The sequence below is a fragment of the Bactrocera neohumeralis genome, chromosome 4, assembly GCF_024586455.1.
Source record: "Bactrocera neohumeralis isolate Rockhampton chromosome 4, APGP_CSIRO_Bneo_wtdbg2-racon-allhic-juicebox.fasta_v2, whole genome shotgun sequence".
NCBI lineage: Eukaryota > Metazoa > Arthropoda > Insecta > Diptera > Tephritidae > Bactrocera > Bactrocera neohumeralis.
The window spans coordinates 29,672,063-29,691,883 of NC_065921.1; the positions used below are offsets into that span (position 1 = coordinate 29,672,063).

At 33.2% G+C, this 19,821-nt stretch overlaps 4 protein-coding genes across 9 annotated transcripts in view; 1 reads left to right on the plus strand and 3 right to left on the minus strand.

Moving 5' to 3' along the window:
• Positions 1-311: 311 nt before the first annotated feature.
• On the minus strand, positions 312-6,267 carry LOC126756500 (mannosylglucosyl-3-phosphoglycerate phosphatase). Of its 4 annotated transcripts, none has more exons than XM_050469593.1 (8): positions 6,174-6,267; positions 2,826-3,259; positions 2,681-2,767; positions 2,048-2,611; positions 1,288-1,622; positions 1,013-1,192; positions 698-946; positions 312-630 (listed from the first exon to the last, which is right to left on the minus strand). In XM_050469593.1, the coding sequence occupies exons 1-8, from the start codon at positions 6,203-6,205 to the stop codon at positions 460-462; spliced, it is 2,052 nt and encodes a 683-aa protein (XP_050325550.1). In that variant the 5' UTR covers positions 6,206-6,267; the 3' UTR covers positions 312-459. The 4 variants fall into 4 exon arrangements, with proteins under 4 accessions (XP_050325550.1, XP_050325551.1, XP_050325553.1 ...); XM_050469594.1 differs by lacking the exon at positions 6,174-6,267 and adding an exon at positions 5,542-5,654; XM_050469596.1 differs by lacking the exon at positions 6,174-6,267 and adding an exon at positions 5,110-5,319.
• A 275-nt stretch (positions 6,268-6,542) lies between these two features.
• LOC126756498 (conserved oligomeric Golgi complex subunit 7) lies at positions 6,543-9,708 on the minus strand. Its single transcript, XM_050469590.1, has 2 exons — positions 9,039-9,708; positions 6,543-8,985 (listed from the first exon to the last, which is right to left on the minus strand). Exons 1-2 carry the CDS (start codon positions 9,519-9,521, stop codon positions 7,204-7,206), a joined length of 2,265 nt encoding a protein of 754 aa, XP_050325547.1. The 5' UTR covers positions 9,522-9,708; the 3' UTR covers positions 6,543-7,203.
• A 146-nt stretch (positions 9,709-9,854) lies between these two features.
• Positions 9,855-11,978, plus strand: LOC126756502 (uncharacterized). Its single transcript, XM_050469597.1, has 3 exons — positions 9,855-10,078; positions 10,148-10,290; positions 10,360-11,978. Exons 1-3 carry the CDS (start codon positions 10,001-10,003, stop codon positions 10,784-10,786), a joined length of 648 nt encoding a protein of 215 aa, XP_050325554.1. The 5' UTR covers positions 9,855-10,000; the 3' UTR covers positions 10,787-11,978.
• The window catches only part of LOC126756497 (transcription factor GAGA), a 60,445-nt gene continuing 51,908 nt past the window's right edge, over positions 11,285-19,821 (minus strand). The window contains exons 5-11 of one of the 3 annotated variants that reach the window (XM_050469587.1): positions 18,409-19,179; positions 17,118-17,256; positions 16,499-16,939; positions 15,435-15,992; positions 15,147-15,249; positions 14,895-15,075; positions 11,285-14,077 (exon numbers count right to left, since the gene is read on the minus strand). In XM_050469587.1, coding sequence (XP_050325544.1) covers positions 13,775-14,077; positions 14,895-15,075; positions 15,147-15,249; positions 15,435-15,992; positions 16,499-16,939; positions 17,118-17,256; positions 18,409-19,179 — 2,496 coding nt within the window. In that variant the 3' untranslated portion in view covers positions 11,285-13,774. The remainder of the gene's footprint in view (positions 14,078-14,894; positions 15,076-15,146; positions 15,250-15,434; positions 15,993-16,498; positions 16,940-17,117; positions 17,257-18,408; positions 19,180-19,821) is intronic. The other 2 variants (XM_050469589.1, XM_050469588.1) reach the window with 2 other exon arrangements.

Sequence of the window (19,821 nt, forward strand, 5' to 3'; positions counted from 1 at the left end):
TTTTTAGTGGATGGACGACATCACCACGCGTATTTGAGTGTTGACCACGAAAATTTTTCGCTCTTTCGTTGTTTTTGTAGTCGCAGAAATCATGTTTCAAATTGCTTTGAAGAATCCCGCTGAAGTAACTGCCGAGCATTCCTTGCAAATTTTTCTTTATAAATTTAAAAAAAAATTAATTATTCAGGCTATATAATTTGTGTTATACTCTGAAGTGATCGGTGTTCAAAAACTGGGTTTTGTTTAAAACCAAAGTCGTCAATCTAAAATTACTTACAAATAATAAAACAATCTTACAGCATTTAGCCATGTTTTTAGTTTAGAAATAAGCTTATATTTTCATTATTTAGACTATAGCATAGTAATTTGTCTATTACAGTAGTAGCTCAATTGTAGTCGCACTAATTTGTACTCACAGAAGTGAACTATATATGTATATCTTTTTAAGAATACCTTTATTTACTCCTCTTCGGTTTCGGTAATCACAGAATTCTTCATAAAAGATTCACTTTTCAACAATAAGTGTTTGTAGTGTTCTTCGTCCTGAATTTGAATGATACGCTGCTGTACAATCGGAGCCAACTCGCAACTGGCCTGTTCCAAATCATCTAAAGAGGCGCGTCTTAACATCTTCAAAGAACATACATACAGACATATTAGTGTATAATGCATTTGTAACATTACAAATATTTCTCACCTTAGAAGCTTTGCTGTTAGTATGATGATCTACAGATTTCGCCTGATGACCAACAGATAACTTTCTTATGGGCGATGGTCCATCTAGATGTAAATTCTCGAGCATTTGTACCATACTGTGACGCCGCGAGAGCGTAACTAAGGATTGTCGATGTTTGGTATGGTGATCGCTTTTGTCATTGCGTATATTGATTGCTTTGAAATGATTTTGTATAGTCAGACCCAGTTCAGGGCATAGGTCTTCGTCGATCTAACAAATGAAAAGCAATACAAATCAATTATAATTTCATGAAATGTGCGGCCAATATCAGCATACCAAAATTTGAGCATTTTTAAACATTGTAAAGCCATCACAACCGTTATGTATATAGCTTTTAATACATATTTTGTACATTTGTTGTAAATTAATTAATTCGTCGGCAACCTGTATTAACCGTGGATCAATACGTTGCCCGGGTGGTTTGGCGGGATCAAAAGCGAATGTCACGCCGCTTACCTAACAATAAATATACAAAAATTTTTAATATGTAAACAAAAACCGATTTTTAAAGTTATGTACTATAAGTATGTATTGCCGTTATTTGGACTCACTTGGGGAAATCGGCCTTCCAATTTCGGATAAGCTGAGACGGCATTCTCCAAAGCTTCCCACAAGCATTTACCACTTATACTTAAAAGTATGAGGGGATCACGCATCGGTATAATATTAACTAAATCACGCATTGTAAACGGTCCCGGAGGGTGTATTTGATCTGAGCGAAACGTGCCTGCGTTGATGATGACCACGTCCGCGCCGGTAGCAGCGAGTACAACATCGCATACCCAATTGCCTAAATTCGTTTCCTGAGTGCGAATGATGGAAAAGCGGCCCTCCAATTCCACACTGAAGTTGCCCAGCACTTCGGTCATTTTAGCCTCAACAACCTCTGGAAATTAAAGTGAAACTAGTATAAAAAAGTATTTATAGATATATGTGTGTGTGCCTAAGCGTGTTTTAAAAACGGATGTAAGAGTTATTACCACAAAAAAATTTCGAAGCAGTTTCGAAGTTTAACATGCCAAGATAACGCGAAGAAATCGTATTTACGGTTCGACTTTAAGGTCCAATTGGGCGTATATTTAATATACATATATACTTATAGAATTGTGTAAATACACCGCTAGGTGACGGTACAGTTAAAATGTTTAGCTTCGAATGGTTAATTGTCAATTAATTTCTACAAAAACGGATACAAGGAATCACTTTATATATAACTCCGGTGAATAATTTAAATTCACAAGGCAAGATGGATTCGTTGATAACAATGTTATACATTCTGAAATACAAATACACATATTTAGAGCTTCTTACCTGAGTATTTTTCCAGTTCCTCTTTAAGTTCTTTATCTTCGGCAAAATCTGATGTAACATTCACTGGTTCAATTTCTATCAGAAGTTTGCCATTCTCATCACGTTTCGTATCTAAAGTGATTTTCGAAAACTGTCGAAAATCAGTGCCAGACTTTACAATCTTCACACCATTAACCTCTTTAATCTCATAAACATGATCGTGACCACCAAGAATGAGATCTATACCGGAACAATTGGCCGCCAACTTAAGATCATTCGGCGTTCTCATGTGCGTCAAAGCGATTATAATATCACAACTTTCTTTACGCAACTGAGTTATTAATTTGTTACCAGCATCGACATAATCGATATAGGTAACTTCGTTTGGATCTATGGTGGGTAAGGTTTCCAGCCATTCGCGTTCGACAAGTCCCACCAAACCGATTTTTATTCCATTATGTAACATGGTATGCGTAACTTTTCCACCTCCCAGCGGTCTACCTGTTTCTTTGTCAACCACATTGGACATGAGCCATGGAAAATCGGTATTCTTTATTAAGTTCACCAGTACGTCCAAGCCGTGATCTGGAAGTTTGTTGAAATACATATATAATTTATAGTATTGAGAGAATATAAAGAGAGAAGTATACCCACCAAAATCGTGGTTTCCGAAGACAGCGCAATGGGTGCCCGTTCTTCTCAATACTGGTAGCATTTGCTCACCCTGAGTGAAAGTGCTTACTAAAAAAACGAACAAAAATTGTGACTTTTCCTTGACTCTAAAAGGCGTTTAACTTACACATGCTAGGAGAGAAAATATCACCACTGAAAAGTATCAGTGGATTGAGATGAGCAAAAGATTTCAGCGCAGTGCAAAAACGTGCAGCGCCTCCTACGGGCTCTTTTCCGCTGTTTGCTTCTATATTATAGACATCGTTGTAATGTAAAATAGTTAAAGGTACTCCGTTTAATGTGGACATTTTTAATAAAGTTTGTGACTTTTCTAGTTCTAGCGCTTTCGAATGTGAATTGCTGCGGCAGTTTAGATTTGTTAATACTGTCGAGTATAATTTATGTAGATGAAATGATGTACCCCGCTGCGATGAAGATTTTAACTTGTAATTATCGTTTGATTCCGTGCCAATAATAAATCCCTCGAATAATAAATTTGGTTTTGGACGCTGATTTTCGAATGGTTTTCGTTTTCCGACTTGTCGAAATATTAATTGACGGCTAAAACGGTTAATAAAACTGCTATGAATATTTATGTACATATATTGTAAACATATCAAAAAAAGTATTAAAAAACGTGAAAAATGTATTGCAATTTTGATTTATTCGTGATCTCGAGTATGTGGAAATTTTGAATTTGATGATCCCATTTAATATATGATTTGACGACAACAAATATTATCATGACTTGATTATTATTATGTATGTATGTATATCACTATCGAATTCTTCAAATTAATGAGTTATATGTACATATTAATGCTGTGTAAAGGTACTGCTAACATTATAGATAGTTTTAAACTTTCGAAGTAATGTAAAGTGCGTTTTGAGTTGTAACGAGATAATATTACAAAGCTCCAACCTAAAAAATCGGAAATTCTCAATCCTAAGAGACACAATGTTTCAGATGTTTTATTTAAATGGATCAATATTGTAAAGAACACCGTGGTTGTTGATTATAGTGTCACTGCTGCGTTGAATTACCACTGTATTTCAGCTCGAAAATACTAACAGAACTAGGTAAACTTACTACAAATTTTTAATTTAATTGATAGAAACACAAACAAAATTAAAGTTTGTTGCCTAAATCTTTTGTTTCAATATAAATACTATATATTAGATCTATGTACATATGTAAACATATGTACGTATTTAAAAGTGCATAAGTACACGGTTTTTTTGTTTTGATGCACATTATGATATCGAATCTGCTTTTACACACTGATCCAATCATTACTATTAATAACACTAGTCTCCAATGGTTTTGTTGCCCTAGATATAAGATCAGTTTTGGTTACATTTGTGCTCACGATTCATGACACTTTCAATGATTTTGTAAGATTTGCTTATATTTTCTTATATACATATATCCTTATTTTCATCTTATATTTATATATTTTTATCAGTTCAGCAAAAAAACATACGTTTAATCTTTATTAAACGCTTATTATGATTTTTCCTTCATAATTTCTAGTTAGCAATATTTTTTTAAGGATCAGCAATAAGCTGACACAACAGAACGATCCAATCAACCTTGATACCTTTCTTCGATCACCTTTAGTTTTTGGTGGAACAGCTCTCTGCTTGTTTCTCACCATAATTATCTAAATTATCCGAAAATGTTGTTACAGACCTGAGTAATTTTGAAGCTGAAAGAAGCCTGATACGAAAGTAAGTTCATTACAGCCAAGACATATGAGACTTATGTACATATATGTATGTATATGCATGCATGTTATTATCTCTATCACCTGGGAATTGTTTGAAGTCGCTTCAAAAACTAGGATGTTGTTTTATGATACTACCATAAAGACAAATAATTTTCAATTTTTACACCGACTTGACATATGTTGTACCACTATTTTAGATAAAGCTGTTTCTATATATTAAATTGTATATAAATTTATGTGAGTTTTAAAAATCACAAGCTGGTATTTGAAAAAAAACAGAACTGCCTTGTACTGTGTACTGTCTACCTCAGAGAAGCTATTCACTGCAAATATAACTTAAACAGCCAACGAAAAAATAACAGCACAGGGGCGGCTGAATTTCACTTCATTTCATTGTCCACACCATATTAGGTTTGGCGGTGAGTCAACATTCTGCATAAAAAAGAAAAATAAATAGCTGCGCATATTTACATATTTCTTATGTGTCTTTGGTACAAATTTTTGTTATCACAATTCATCCATGTCATTTTTCGCGGCAGCAGTCAAAAATTTAATTTGGTCAATTAAATATTATATTCATCCATGTCGTTTTTCGCTACAGCAGTCAAAAATATTACTCGCATACATTCGAAATATTGTTTAATCAATTACAATGTGTATTCTGGGAACTACTTTCCTCACCACTTCATACACCACTTTAAAGGTCATAGTGACAAATCCATTAATTTTATGAAAGCGTTTCACAATTCCAAATACACAAGCTTCGTGTGCAAAGTTAAAGTTCGTAATGTTTTATTTACAAATGTCCCAAAAAGAATGTTAAGAAAGTAGCTAACTGTAACTAAGGTCAATGTGCTTGATTTGTATCAGCTGTCTTCTGCTGGAGACAGCCTTGCCTATGTCAACATTTTACGACAATTGTACATACATACGTATGTACATCTACCTATATACATACATACAAATGTATATGTAAGTACGTGTATATTCATCACAATTGTCAAACGAATGCGCCGAAAAGTCTGTATGCGGTAAAGCTTTGGTTTTTTTTTCTAATTTTTTAGGTGGAAGTGCAAATTTCAAAAATGTATCTAAAAAATATTTCGTACGCACACAATTTTTAGGTGCTCAGATAACATTCACACACGCATATTTCAGAAATCACAGGTTTATAGTTTTACGACCCTTTATAAAAGCTCTCTGTTGCAAATATTTACTATTGCAAATTTTGAAACTTTAATAACAATGCACTTATAAACTTTACTTTTAAGAAAGGACTTTTGTAGTAAGTTCAACTTTATTTCATAATGAATAGTATGTGTAAAAATTATTGATTAAACCGTTAATTGTCGCTAATGCATTCCTACTATTTAGTTGCTAATTTTTCGCATCACTCAATATTATTGTTGTTAAATCGCGCCCTTTTGCCGAGAATGAAAATCATAAGTGGTAATTCTTATTCAATATTACTGCGTCCAAAATTCTTCAAATTTTCCACACAAGATCTACGAGGTATGCATATACAAAAACCAAGTATATGCATTTTTCGCCACACATATCCACATATGTATGTATGTACATGAATACATCGCGCTAAAATTTAGCATTGTTCTATATTAAGCTACCAAAGTAAGGTCAATATCACTTTTTCACTGTCTTTTAGTTTTCCTAACGCGAGACGCACTCTAGAAATTTTAATACCTATCTTATGTTAATGTACTTTATTTCCACTGAAAACTGTGTACTTAGGTGTGCAGAGGAGAAATCTATTTCCCATTGTACTTGTTGTTAAATTGTGCTTATGAAAAGTAACCTTAACTGACTTCCATTGTAATCTCACACTTGTTCAATGTTTTGCATTTGCGCTTTTGACAGTAAACAAGTGCTGCCATGGTTGACAAGTAATGCTTACCCTACACTATGCTGATGATCTCTCAGATACCTATTGATGCCTCTTTTCGGAAAGCTCCAAAGAAAATGTGCTCTGTCGACAATATTTTGTTTAAAGCGCCATAAAAGTTAATTAAATAGTTAATATGCAATAAAACAAGCTACTCGAATGTGAAGCTTAATAAGGGAAACCAAAAATAAATTAATCTAAGTAAAACAATTAATTTGTGCGTTATTTGTTTTATTATTTCGTGTGCATACATATATTTACTCTACTTCTTATTATAAAATTATAGGCATTAAATAGACATTAATATTTATTTAACACCATTAGATTAGATTTATTGATGAGGAATGCACCGCGACCTTAGGTCTATTGTGCCGTCTCCTAAATCACAAGGACTCACTTAGCCCCAGCACATTGATGAAGTCCAATATTCTATTTAACACCATTACATTAATACTAATTTAACAGCTGGCGAAATTTTTACATTTAAAAAAAATGTTTTTAGAATACATCTAGTGTGCCTAATTTATTTTTGTCTATTTAGTTTATATTCATTTAATTGCCTGGAACATATTTTAAATTTTTTTTGCAAGTAAAGTTAATATTTTTGATTTTTATAAGGTCGCTAAACATATTTAAATAGAAATACAAAAAAATAACGATATGTACATATATATGTACGTACATGAAAAATATATTGAAAATAAACATATATTTTATATTCAAATAAAAATTAAACTTAAATAAATCAAAGTTATTTAAATTAGTTCAAGGCTTTCTGAATTGTGCCTGCTTAGCAATAAATATATAATATATTATAATTACAATTCATATAATATTCTAAACATTATTCACTTTTTGAATACTACAGAGAATGGCTATTGTGTTGAAACAATATTGCGCATTTGTCGTATAGCCGTTACTAAACGCGGTTCACAGCCACCGCTTAAAGCCAGATAATTCTCCGGATCAGCTTTAAGTAATGTCAAAATTTGCGACAAACCAACACTAATAGACAAACCTAGTTCTTCTACGACATTTGACAAATACTCAATATCCACAGCAAATTGTTTAGAAGAAGTGGGCGGCAGTGTTTTAACTTGCAATATTTGAGACTGATAGAGTTGACAACATTGATCCACTACCAAAGACAACAATATGTCGGCACATGGAACAGGTTGGGTATATTTAACGTTACAAATCTCAAGAGCTTGTTTAAGTAACGGAGATGGTGTAAATAACAGCGGTTCCAAATGTTGTGGCAGTGTTAGTAAATATTGCCCAATTTGAGTGATACATTCTTGTGGTACGAAACTAAATTCCGGCATATTAGCTGGCAATAACGAATCGGAATTTAAGTTTAGTGATGGTTGTATATTTACGAGATGCTCCTCCACGGGCTTTAACAACACATTTAAAGCGATTTCATGCGTTTCCTCACAATGTATTTTCACTTGGTCACATATTGAAGCGAAAAATCTTGAAGATGATGAATACGCTCCACTAGCTTCTACTAATTTTTGTTGATATCTTTCTATGGTATTTAATAAATATGTTTGTTCTTGATTATCCAGAATGTCAATTATATTGTAGTTTTTATCCGTTTTGGCGGAAACAATATTTTCCTTTAATTTAATCAGACGAGTTTGTATATGTTTTTCAAATTTGTTCAGTTTAATTTGAAAATCTGCCAAACACTGTAGAAGTGACATCGCACATTGCAATGCCAACCAATTTTCTGTAGCATGCCCAATACTTAAGGCGATTTGACGTTGAGTTTTTGAAAAATTATCCAAAATTTTCTTTAGAATTCCACTCATAATTTCAATAAGTTTACACAATCCCAAATCGTCTGTTATATTTTTACAGCGTTCACATGATTCATTAAGCCAATCGAAAATTTTTTGGTTGCAATTTTCCAAATGACGCACAGAATCTCCTGCAGATGCATGGCTTATTAATATTTTATCTATTTGTGCTGAAAAATGTGTTTCCTCTATACGAGGGTATTGATCTATAAATTTGTGGAAGTATCCGTACACGGCTTGCACCATTTGATATTGCATTTCTTTAGATAATTCGATTTTCGATTGCTCTAGGAATGCTGTTAAATGCGACAGAAACTTGTGATTGGCCTGTGCACACTCCTCCAAAAGTTCGAGTCTCTCGTTACACGCTTTAAGCATTTGAAATACATGATTCTCACGTGTTGGTTGTAATGTTGGTAATAGTTCTATTACTACGATGATTGGTTGAAAATTTCCATGATCATAATCGAACACATCTGCACACCATTTTACTTGCTGTTGACAATGCTCCACTAAACTCGTATAGAAGATTGAAAGAAACTGGTGCTGCATTGTATTTTCTGCCGCTTGCACGTCCAATATTTGCTTCCATTTCTGTTGTAAGGAATTTTTTTGAACGGCTCGATAGTATTGTTCCAGTTGTGAGATACGTCCGATACCCGCGAAAATATTTACGTATTGCTTCGTCTGCTCTAAGTCTCCTTCAGCAAAACATTGAACTACATTTGGTGAAGCTAAAGCTTCTAAACGATTTTTAAAGTCTTCCACTTGCGTGAGTCTTTCAGTATGTCCAGGTAATTGCTCTTGTACTTGTAAGGATTTTTGCAAGCTAAGTAGTTTCTCAAATGCACCCTATATAAGAAATATTTTTTACGTAAGCATATAATAGTTATTTAAATACGTACCTTCATGTTATTATGTTCAAAGCAATCCTCCAATTCACTTATTAAATTTCCCCAACCGTCGGATTCTTGCAGTGATTCCTTGGCTTTTTGTAATTTACTTTGGATGGTATTTAAACGTTCCAATGTAGCCATGCAATCGCCAGTTTCCTCTTGCACATCAGTCATTTCCTTTCGCATTGCTTGCATACGTTTTTTTAATTCCTCCACTTCAGCTTGTAGTAAAAGAGATTCCTTAATAACACGCGGCATACCAGACACTAACTTTTGACCGGTTTCTTCAACAGCACAGTGTACTTGCTGTATATACAAATGTAATTTGGAAACGTATTTGTCAATAAAACTCATCGCCAATGCGTCGGTATCATCCGGCAAAGTACTTTTATCTCTACATCTGTCTGCATGCTCTGCTGCATATTTATTGTAGTTTACATTTATCCAATCAATAGCGTTAAATGTGTCATCCGACAACGCGGCAATATCCATCTTTATTAGAATATTATTTGTTTAGAAACTTTATGTGCTTACTAAAATTCTACGTCTACTCAATGACAGTTAAACAATTTCATTCATGTAAATACGCACAGATGGTATACGTTGCAACTTGGCAATGTAGGGATGACTGGAAAGCTATCGATATTTATCGATTTTGGACCTTTAATTTCGTTTTTAAATTAAAATAAATTATTTATTTCTTATAATTATATTGAAGGAAAATTATATTATATTTTACTGTTTGGGGAATTTTGCCAATGCGTTTTGTATTAGTTCTTTCGTCACTAACCGCTGCATTAAAGTTTTTCAAAGTGCTGGCAACCATTCTATTAGTTTGTTTACATCAATATGTATTAACTTTTTATTTATTTTAATTGAGATACATTTATAAGTAAAAACATATTTCGCACTCAAAAATAATATATTTTTCATGCACACTAGTTGAAGTAGACACATATTTTTCTTAAGATATGAATTTTTGTTCAGAAAAAGTAAAGAACTGTTTATTTCTGCCAAAAAATCAAGAATATAATGATGCACTGTATGGTGTAAGTATTATCGACATATCATAAAATATACATATCCTACATGATATTAAAAAAATATACATATTTCAGTCCTTACTAAAGCTGGTTCCTTTTGGCAAAATAATCCTAGTTATTACACGGGCGGCGTCATCGCCTGAACTGTTACCATTAATGGAACGTACAGGAATGCAGGTGTACAACAATAAACAAAGTCTGCGGCGGTTCTTTTTTATGTAAATAAAACAATTTATATGTGGGAAATTACCCTCCAATTAAAATACTAATGTTGTTATTGTTTTCAGATGTAGTGATAATATTGTTGGAGTTATTAAAATATTGTTTGATATACACAGGTGGACGGTTAAACCTCATATTATTGTATTGGATCTAAATACATTTAGTTTAATGGAAAATGAAAATACACACATTCTGAATGATATGTGCAAAGATTTGACAAGTGGGACACAATTAAAACGTGTTATACAATGTATTGCTACATTATTTAATAAGATGAACGTATTAAACAACATACACTCGGACGCTGTAGAAGACCAAAACAAATCCTCGAAATTATTTAGCATTGTAGTGTTACCAAAATATAGCAGACTACTAACTGATAAAGATATTCAGCTTATCATCGAAATGTTCTATTCTGACAATGCATACGAAGATTTTTCAGACATTTTCGAGTTGATGTATTCAACAGTTTCTCCTGATAAAGTTATATAACAGAAATAACAACTAATATAGTTGACTAGAAGAATATTTTGACTTAAACTCAGTTTTTGAATCCTAAAAATATTGTTCCAATAGTAGAACAGCGAAATTAAGTTTACCTATTAAATCCGCTGTAATGTCTAAGCGGTCAGATTAATCAGCTTCAATACGGAAAATTTTGAAAACCTTTCCTTGAGAGACCGTGGTTTTGAAGTCGGGTGACAATGGTACTCGTCGGCTTTCGAACAGTCCAAAGTTAAACCTTGTTTTCAGAGTCATCGTTGCCTTCACGTGGAACAGATGGTTCGGAATATTGACTCAGTAGCCACCATTTTGTATGAAAGTACTTTTATTTACTTATATACAAGTTTAATAACGCCTGAAGGAGATAAATATTTTACCTTTTTATTCCAAGTTTGGCTCAATACAGACCTAACCCCATAAGCCAATTATTAAACGCAATATCCAATAAACTATTTTACAATGCGAAAAATAATGAAGCCATCGAGATTTGATTTTTACATCCATATTTATTTGCCATAATATATTTATGTACACAGTTTTTGTAATTATCATTTCATAGCATTTTCGGCAACTAAAATCCAAACCGTTCAAAAAATGAAAAATTACAAACTCACTTTTTCCTTGCTTAAAGAAAGAACAAAATCAACCGCATATCTGAATTGACGCTACACTATTCAGTGCTTATAATTAAGCCGCTAATTATTGGCATTAGTCCACCAATCGAGCTGATATTTTGTATTCTTGTCACAACAACCAGATAGACTACCTCGTGTATGAATATGTGCCTAGGGATCATTCGCGATATATTTTCATGCAGTTAACACAATCCTCTGTTGATCTTTTTCGTTTTTAGATAATTTTGTATAGCTTTACGTTTCGAAATATAAGCGGGCATTTAAAAAACTACATTTTTTAAATTTCGACTTGCTTTGCAAGCGCTCACCGAAGACTGCATACAACTCTAACATTAAATAAATTATATATTAACTTAATGCTATTCCATAGGATTAATGTATGTATGAATGTGAATTAAGTCGAGTTTGTAGCAATGCGAATGCAATTGAATGAAGTGGTTAACTAATTCAAGATAAAAATTACACTGCAAATCAGTACGCCAAATTACCATGAGAAGGAAATTAGATTAAAAAGAAAATGACCCCGTAACAAGAACACAAAGAAACGTAAACTGTGCTGATGCGCTAAAATGTAACATTGTTAGGTCCTATTTTCGAAGTTGCCGGTTTAATGTGTACACTACACTTGCCATGTTGAAAGGTTCGCATTTTATTATTATTTTCTTTATATTGCATACTATTTAAATATGAATGCTTTAGTAATAGTAATAATAACTACATTTAATTTTTGTTTTATTTTATGATTTTAGTCTGTTTAACATTAGATTATCATCGTGGAGTTTTCTATCCACAAGGATGTATTCTTAATATTCAATATTTCAAAGCAGCAGCAACAAATTTCTGTTTGATGATGTTTCTCTTTTTTATTTTTAATGTTTAAATTTATAATGATTTATTATATAGCATGATGTGTCGTGATTATTTAATATTTTCTGTATACTTTGTATTTGCATTTAACTATGTATGTATGTATATATATTATATATATATATGTATATATATATAAATTAAAAATTTTGATATTTCATCCTTGCGTTAGCAATCATTAAAAAGATCCTTTATTTTTTCGGTGTGTATGTGTGTGTGATTTGTTTTTATGTATGTGATATAGATTTTGAAAATAAAAATATCCAATTTCTGTTCAATGAATGCTTAATTTTTTTGTTGTTGTTTGGAACAAAAGAAAACTTATCTATTAGTTACAAGAAAGATATCAACATTATTTTAGGCATCTACATACATATGTAAGTATATCGCATACATAATATTATTCAACGAAAAGCCAAAAGATCAACTCAAACCAATCGAATAATTCTATTTCAATTATATATATTTTTTTAATTCACTTCGGTAAATGTGATACATTTAAACCTACTTCTTTTTATTTATTACTAGTTTTGATTGACAAAACCGTAAATTTTATATTAAGATAAAAACTATTTTTTAGCACTAAATCTAGTGGTGAAAGAACTTATTTATAATTTTGTCACGACTCCAAAAAATTTTAACTTTGACTCTTCTCCGTACGTTAATTGTCCGAAAAGTGCATCATCTACTATGTATGTATATTTTTTTTTATTCAATATTGTTTTGCTACTATTCAATTATCAAAAATACAATTCATTTTTCAAATCCATTTTCTTCTATTTATGCAAAAGGATAATCCATTTAATTTTTATAAGGATATATTCAACATCAGTTAATAAAACTTTATTTCGTTTTTGTGGTCAAACCCGTGGACAATCACTTGGCATTCGTGAATACTATTATACTCCCTCAATTCATTGTACACCCCCCAATTTTTCTTTTGTTTTTTTTTTTTTTGATATTTTTTTTGTGTATTTCTAAAACTTTTTCCCTTAAAGGAGTGGCAGACAGCACTCCTTCGGTCTTCTGTTTAGTTATAGGAAAGTATTTGTTATGTTCAACACTTTCACTATTAGTTACTAATTCAAATCATTTATCATTATTATGTAATATGCATCATTCATCATTCTCCAAAAAAGCCCCATAGATTTTCGTCATATATTTTAATTCGGTTTAAAACGAAGTTTTTGTCAAACAAATTCAATGCTTAAATGCCCGCAAATAATTTTAATTGAAATTTTTGACATTCTCCTTTTGCCCTCTTCGCATTTAAATTTCTTTTAGTAACTTGTTTATTCCTTCGTATTTCTTGGTGTTGTTGTTTCACTTTCTTATTGCAAACCTTCATACGCAAAAACACATCACTGGTGTGTCGCCATTCTCAACGTTTACCTTTCGAGTTTTTCTTCCTCTTATTGTTGCTGCTGTTAGTTGTTGTTGAGTTGCTGTTGCTAGCTGCTTGTTGCAGTGATTCTCAACTTCTTTCCGGCGTGCTGTGATGATGATAGATCTGTTGAATTTGTTGTTGTTGCTGCTGCCCAACAGCTGCACTGCTATGTGCCACCTGGCTGCTGGATGTTACAACATCTTGTTGCTGCTGGATATGTTGCTGTTGTTGAGCATGTACTTGTTGCTGCTGATGATGAGTCTGTGGTTGCTGAATGTGTACAACATGTTGGGTTATATGTTGAGGTGTCTGCGATTGAGTTTGACCGCCATGCTGAGGTTGTTGATGTGGCGACGGACTATACTGGAACTGTTGCTGAAACATATGTAACTTTATAATTTAGTTATTAACGCATTCGTTAAGAAAATAATGTAATGTGATTGATGTCGTTGAGTAATCGCACTTTGTTAAAATAACGTTCTGAATATTGCTTGCTGATATTGCATCCTTTTAGGCGTTGTATCACAATTAACTCTTGCTCTTCACAAATCTGCCTAAATTTCACTCAGAAGAACCTATTTGCAATCGACTTTACATTGTAACTAAGCTAAATTATGATTTTATAACATTATCAAAGCAAAACTCCACAAAATGGAAACGTTTTTATGATGTTACTATATAAATTTAGATTTGTACTAACAAAAAAAATTATTGTTCAATTCAAAAAAATCGTAAAATTGTAAATTTTTACACTTGTTTTTTTATAATTTTACGATTTTACGATGCTTTACGACAGGTTGTGAATTGCTCATATGTTTTTCAACTATTATGTAATGCCCAAAACTTATAAATAAAAAATATGAAATAAGCTTGTAACAAACGCAGAAAAGCTTCTAAATGTTTTTTTCAACGTATTTATAAAATATTTCCAAACTTATATGAATTCCTTTCTCATTTTTAACTAAAATCAGTCAATTTATGTACATTCAACGTTAATATTTACATAGAACAGCTGTTGTTACCATCTGTCATCTAAACAATACGATGCTTTTAGCTTCAAGTATTGGATAATTAAAAAATATGTATATATTTTTTTATACCAAAAACAACAAACAACAACAAACAAAAACAAAAAGGCGCCTTTTACATTCACGACAAAAGAAGAGTGATTACCAATACATGTTTTCTGCATGAAATTCTGACTCACCGAGTTTTCTTGACTATGTTCGATAATTTCGATGCTTCCCGAAGTATTTCCTGATGCATTATTAATGGAGGTGCTACTGGTATTAGTAACGTCATACTTTCCACGCTTAAAGCGACCATACAAAGAGCTGTAGGGAAGGTTATAGTGAATTGCGGCCTGATTAATAGACATCTGACCAATGCTGAAACGAAACAATTAAAACATTTCATAAAAAGGGTGAACAATTATTGCAAAAAGTAGATTTTAACATACCGAACTGAATTCAAAGCTTCATTCATTGCGTCTTCCGACCATGGTGTTGGATTCGAGCGTGATAACTCAATGCCTTCGCGCTTGCAACGACCGTATAGGGTGCCTTTGGAAGAAGCAGTATATATTTTTAATAATGTAGTAAAAGAAATGAGAACTTAAGTTAATTCTTAAGACTTAGAACTGAATACGGATCTCGCACACTTTTTGTGCTTTATTACCTTTATTTTTAATTAAAACTGTTTATTATTATTATTTCAATAATAAGAATTTGGTTTTCTCATAACTCACCCGTTGGTATGCCAAATTCAGCGCTGGCCTTTTGTACGGACGTATGACCAGCGCGTATTGCTTCTAATGCACGCTCTAAATCTTCCGGTGTCCACGTTGTGGGTGCCGCATTAAAGGGTGCCGCCAAGCGTATGCCTTCGCGTCGCGCAATTTTATATAATGTCGAGGATGGTATACCAAAGGCTTTGGACGCTTTATTTGCTGATATTTGCCCAGAACGTAGGGCTTCTAAAGCATTATTCAAAGAATCTTCATTCCATGATTTCGTACCACCCTCCTTCTTTGGCGTTTCGATGCCCATACGATGGGCACGTTGCCATAAAGTGGTTGATGGTATACCATATGTAACTGATGCTTTTGTAAGACTCATATTTTGATTCTTCAATGCATCTAAAGCTGAATTCATATCATCTTGAGTCCAAGTTTTTGGACCATTAAACTGACCTTTACCATCCACGTGCTGTTGGTCTAAGTTAGTATAATGTGGCTCAGTTTGATCGTTTGGTGAGCCATTTGCTATCATCATTGAATCCTCACTTGTATCAGAATTATACATATCTGTAAGGAGTTGAAATTGAATATTAATATTGGATTAGTACTGATCTGGTTTTAACAGATCATAAGTAAAGTATGTTGAGATAATTTCTGAAATCTCGATAAAAGTATTTAGTGTTTGCTTGAAATTAATTATAATCGTAAATGATCGTGAAATTAAAGTCGAAAATTCCAATTATGGATAGAGGTCGCTGTCGTCGAGTGTAAATATATAAGATATGAACATAATACATAACAGTCGGTTCTACAATGACCGGAAAGAACCTTGATCTTTATCCAACCAAGCCCTGTCAAGCTTTTCTCAAAATTATTTATGAAATGTTTTCTACCGCTGCGACAACACCAATCAGGAAGTGATTTTTAATTTCTGATATATCGATTTAAGACCATAAAATCTTTTTTTATTATTAATCCAACAACCATGCGCAGTGGACTTAATTTCATGCGATCATCATGATATAAAATTGAATAACCCTGCTGAAGCTGAACTACATTAAACGATCACTCACCCATATGTCCAGTGGTCATCATATTAACAATTTCCGGTGTTATGATCATTCCGGGTTCATGTTTTATTTGGCTTGGATCGATTTCCATTACTGTTGCTCCGCTTAGGTCCTGATGTGATTGTGCTTGTTGTTGGACGTGTGTTGAATGTGAGTGTGCTGTTTGTTGTTGATGTACTTGATGCTGTTGGTGTTGCTGTTGCTGTACTTGATTTTGTGAGAGTTGTTGAGCATGCAATTGATGTTGTTGCTGTTGATGATGTTGCTGTTGCTGTACTTGTTGTTGTTGTTTCGCATCAATCACCTCACTCTTAATATGCTGTACTAAATTCGAATTGCTTTCATCACCAGTCTGATGATGAATAGCATGCATCGGAGATTGATCAAGCCGTTGAATCATGTGTTGGGCTAAATGATTGTCGATGTCCAGTGCTTCGGTGGGGTCTGCAATGGCATTCGTTTAAATTTGTTATTAATATTATCGATTATTATAAAGTCCAGAAGTTTTTCATTATCGGTAGTGTCGAAAAACTAGTTGACAATGTATTTAATAGGACCAAGAAGTTTTGTTGCCCTTAAAAATACATATGTATGATAATAGGATAGAGTACCGAAAACTCACTTGATAAATCTCGAGTGTCGGTATTTGGATTGCATGATAAATCGACATGCTCCGTTACTGTTACCGGTGTGGCTGAGGGTGCTGGAGGTTCTGGTGCAAAATCTAAAAAGCCCATTGGCACTCCAAGAATTCCGCCATTCTAAAAATAAAATAAATCAAATTTTTAAAGTTGTATATTAATAAATTTTAAAATAAAATAAAAAAGTTATTTTTTGTGAGAATTTAAATAAGTGGTGGGATGCGCTTTCTAAACTCTAAAAAGATGAGTCCGCCTTTCTGCATTATATCGGAATATATCTCTGAAGCTTCTATAGAAAATAGTTCCGATATGTTCCAAAAGCACATACAGTTGCGGTAAAAATAATAGTAGTGCGCACAATGTAGAAAATAAATAAAGAAAATGTCGTCGCACGACTCATTTTCTATAGGGTAGAAGTCTGGAGACTGTGCCGGCCACTCCATGACCTTAACCCTATTTTTCTGAAACCACTGCGGAGCCAACTTGCTTTTGTGCTTTGGGTCATTGTCTTGTTGAAACATTCAAGGTAGCGGCCTTTTTTGCAGAGATAAGGTAACATTATTTTCGGCATAATTCGAACATACACAGAACAATCCATGGTTTATTTAATCAAATATATTGGTTCAACTCAATAAAATGAAACATAGGGAGGTTTAACTGTTTCAGTGATGTATTTTGGATTGTACTCCGAATTGGTTGGGCGCTTACGCCCTTGTCTTGACCCAGTTTTTTTTTAATTTTCGTTGAAGATTCAAAAGGATTCTGCTTTAAGGATCTTACTAGGCGGTTAACCTCTCTATTAGTTATTGCCGGACGACGGCCATGTGTCTCAGGGTTCCGTTGTCGCTGTTCACTCTCTCCGTCTCTTTATACCAGAATCGGAAATTATCGCTATATCGAGTACTTTAAATAAAGTTCTATCGTGTAAATTTATCTCTATTCATTTGGCATTAATAATTATAGATCCAAGCTATGTACAATTATAGCATAATAAAGGAAGAAAATAAATCTAAAAGATCAACACAGTGTTAATCTGTCTATCCAGATTGAAATTGATCGTGCCTTCGAGCAGTTTAATGAATGATTCATAGAAGGATCATGTAGAAATTAGTTTGATACCAATAATTATTAAAAGTTATTTGACTCGGTTTAAAAATCAATCTCACTCACTCTCGAAATTGTTTAATACTATCCAACTTTTATAAAATAAATTACTGATAAGCTATAATTTGACAACAAATATTATCGATGACATCGATTGCATGTACTCACCATTCCCATTCCTAAACTAGTCATATTTTTATCTTTGCCGTCTCGTGCTACTACAATCTGCGTTACAATCGCTGTGCCTGGTGCTGCAACGGTCGTTACGCTGCCAGCATTATTCGTTCCCGATACACCAGATACGCTGGACGCAGGTGACGCTGACGCTGTTTCTGTCTTACAGATCTTCCCCGGCCTATCCGTATCCGAATCGTCACCGGTGATTACCGTCTGCTGTTGCCCACCACCGCTAGTGCTAACCGTTTGTACACCGGATACCGGTATATAATTACCAGACGACGTCTGTTGTAAACTAACAATAGCGGCTTGATTTTGATTTTGTATTAAAATTGTTTGTGGTTGTTGTGTACTCTGTACTTGTTGTTGTATATCTGGAGATTTTGAACGCTTACGTACACGAGATTTACGTCCAATCTGTTGATGTTGTACCGATGTGCCTGCACTAACTAACTGTCCGGCGACATTCGTAGTGGCTGAACCAATTTGTTGTGTATTTGCAGTGGTCACGTTGCCAATATTATGCGTGAGCACCGCTGTATTAGTAGCGATCTGTTGTTGCTGCTGTTGCGATTGATGTGGTATATTGGGTGAGAGTTGACCCGTTGCTACTGTGGCATTAACGATATTTCCAACGACGGCTTGCTGTATATTCTCCGATACTGTAATTGTAGCTGTAGCCGAGTCGTTCAAATCGTCTGTGTTTTCGGCCGTCTCACAAAGTCCTTTTATTTTCAGCTGTTCGGCTGTACGTAATAAACCCTGGAATCAGAAAAAAATGTACGTTTGAGGTTAGCTGCAATTGAAAAATTAATTTAAAGTGATAGGTACATAAAAATATTTAAAAATAAATAATTAAGATATTTTAATTATTTATTTTCGGTTACAACTTTTGGATAATTTAAGCTTGAAGCGAACTTAGACGAATTTTCCTTTCTAAACATATTTCAAAGATGCACGGTTTGTCCAATTTTTCTGAGTGAAAAATAAACACTTCTTAAAAAAATAATTTATCAATACTTCAAAAATAAACTCTAAGCCTCAACAAAAATAAGTTTAATCAATGTTTTTAAATTCAGAATATATAGAAAGCACAAATTAGAATAAGATTTGATTAAATGTTATTTTGTGAGTGAGTTGTGACACCCTCACCTGTAGTCAAAACAAATAATCAGCTGTTATACATAAAAACAGTCAGTAGTTTCTGCTTTGATTTCCAAAAAAGCAAATGAGTTTAAAGTTTAATTCAGCCTGAGAAAATGCTTTTTGATAGTTAGTCCGGCCTTTAATAAAATATTTTTTCTCCCCTGCGAGAATATTTTTGTCATGTGAATGCATCTCTTAGCTCTGGCAAAGCTTTCACATTTTAATATCTAGCAAATTTCAGCAAAGAGCGCTTTTCGA

What these genes read in the sequence shown, in the direction of transcription:
- LOC126756502 (XM_050469597.1), top strand. Translation starts at nt 10,001, where the DNA reads ATGAATTTTTGTTCAGAAAAAGTAAAGAACTGTTTATTTCTGCCAAAA. An exon ending in ATAATGATGCACTGTATGGT is followed by an intron (nt 10,079 to 10,147) that starts GTAAGTATTATC and finishes TACATATTTCAG; the next exon opens with TCCTTACTAAAGCTGGTTCC. An exon ending in CTGCGGCGGTTCTTTTTTAT is followed by an intron (nt 10,291 to 10,359) that starts GTAAATAAAACA and finishes TATTGTTTTCAG; the next exon opens with ATGTAGTGATAATATTGTTG.
- LOC126756500 (XM_050469592.1), bottom strand. Translation starts at nt 4,955, where the DNA reads ATGACATGGATGAATTGTGATAACAAAAATTTGTACCAAAGACACATA. An exon ending in GGAACTGGAAAAATACTCAG is followed by an intron (nt 1,623 to 2,047) that starts GTAAGAAGCTCT and finishes TTTAATTTCCAG; the next exon opens with AGGTTGTTGAGGCTAAAATG. An exon ending in CTAACAGCAAAGCTTCTAAG is followed by an intron (nt 631 to 697) that starts GTGAGAAATATT and finishes TGTTCTTTGAAG; the next exon opens with ATGTTAAGACGCGCCTCTTT.
- LOC126756498 (XM_050469590.1), bottom strand. Translation starts at nt 9,521, where the DNA reads ATGGATATTGCCGCGTTGTCGGATGACACATTTAACGCTATTGATTGG. An exon ending in TTGAACATAATAACATGAAG is followed by an intron (nt 8,986 to 9,038) that starts GTACGTATTTAA and finishes TTTCTTATATAG; the next exon opens with GGTGCATTTGAGAAACTACT.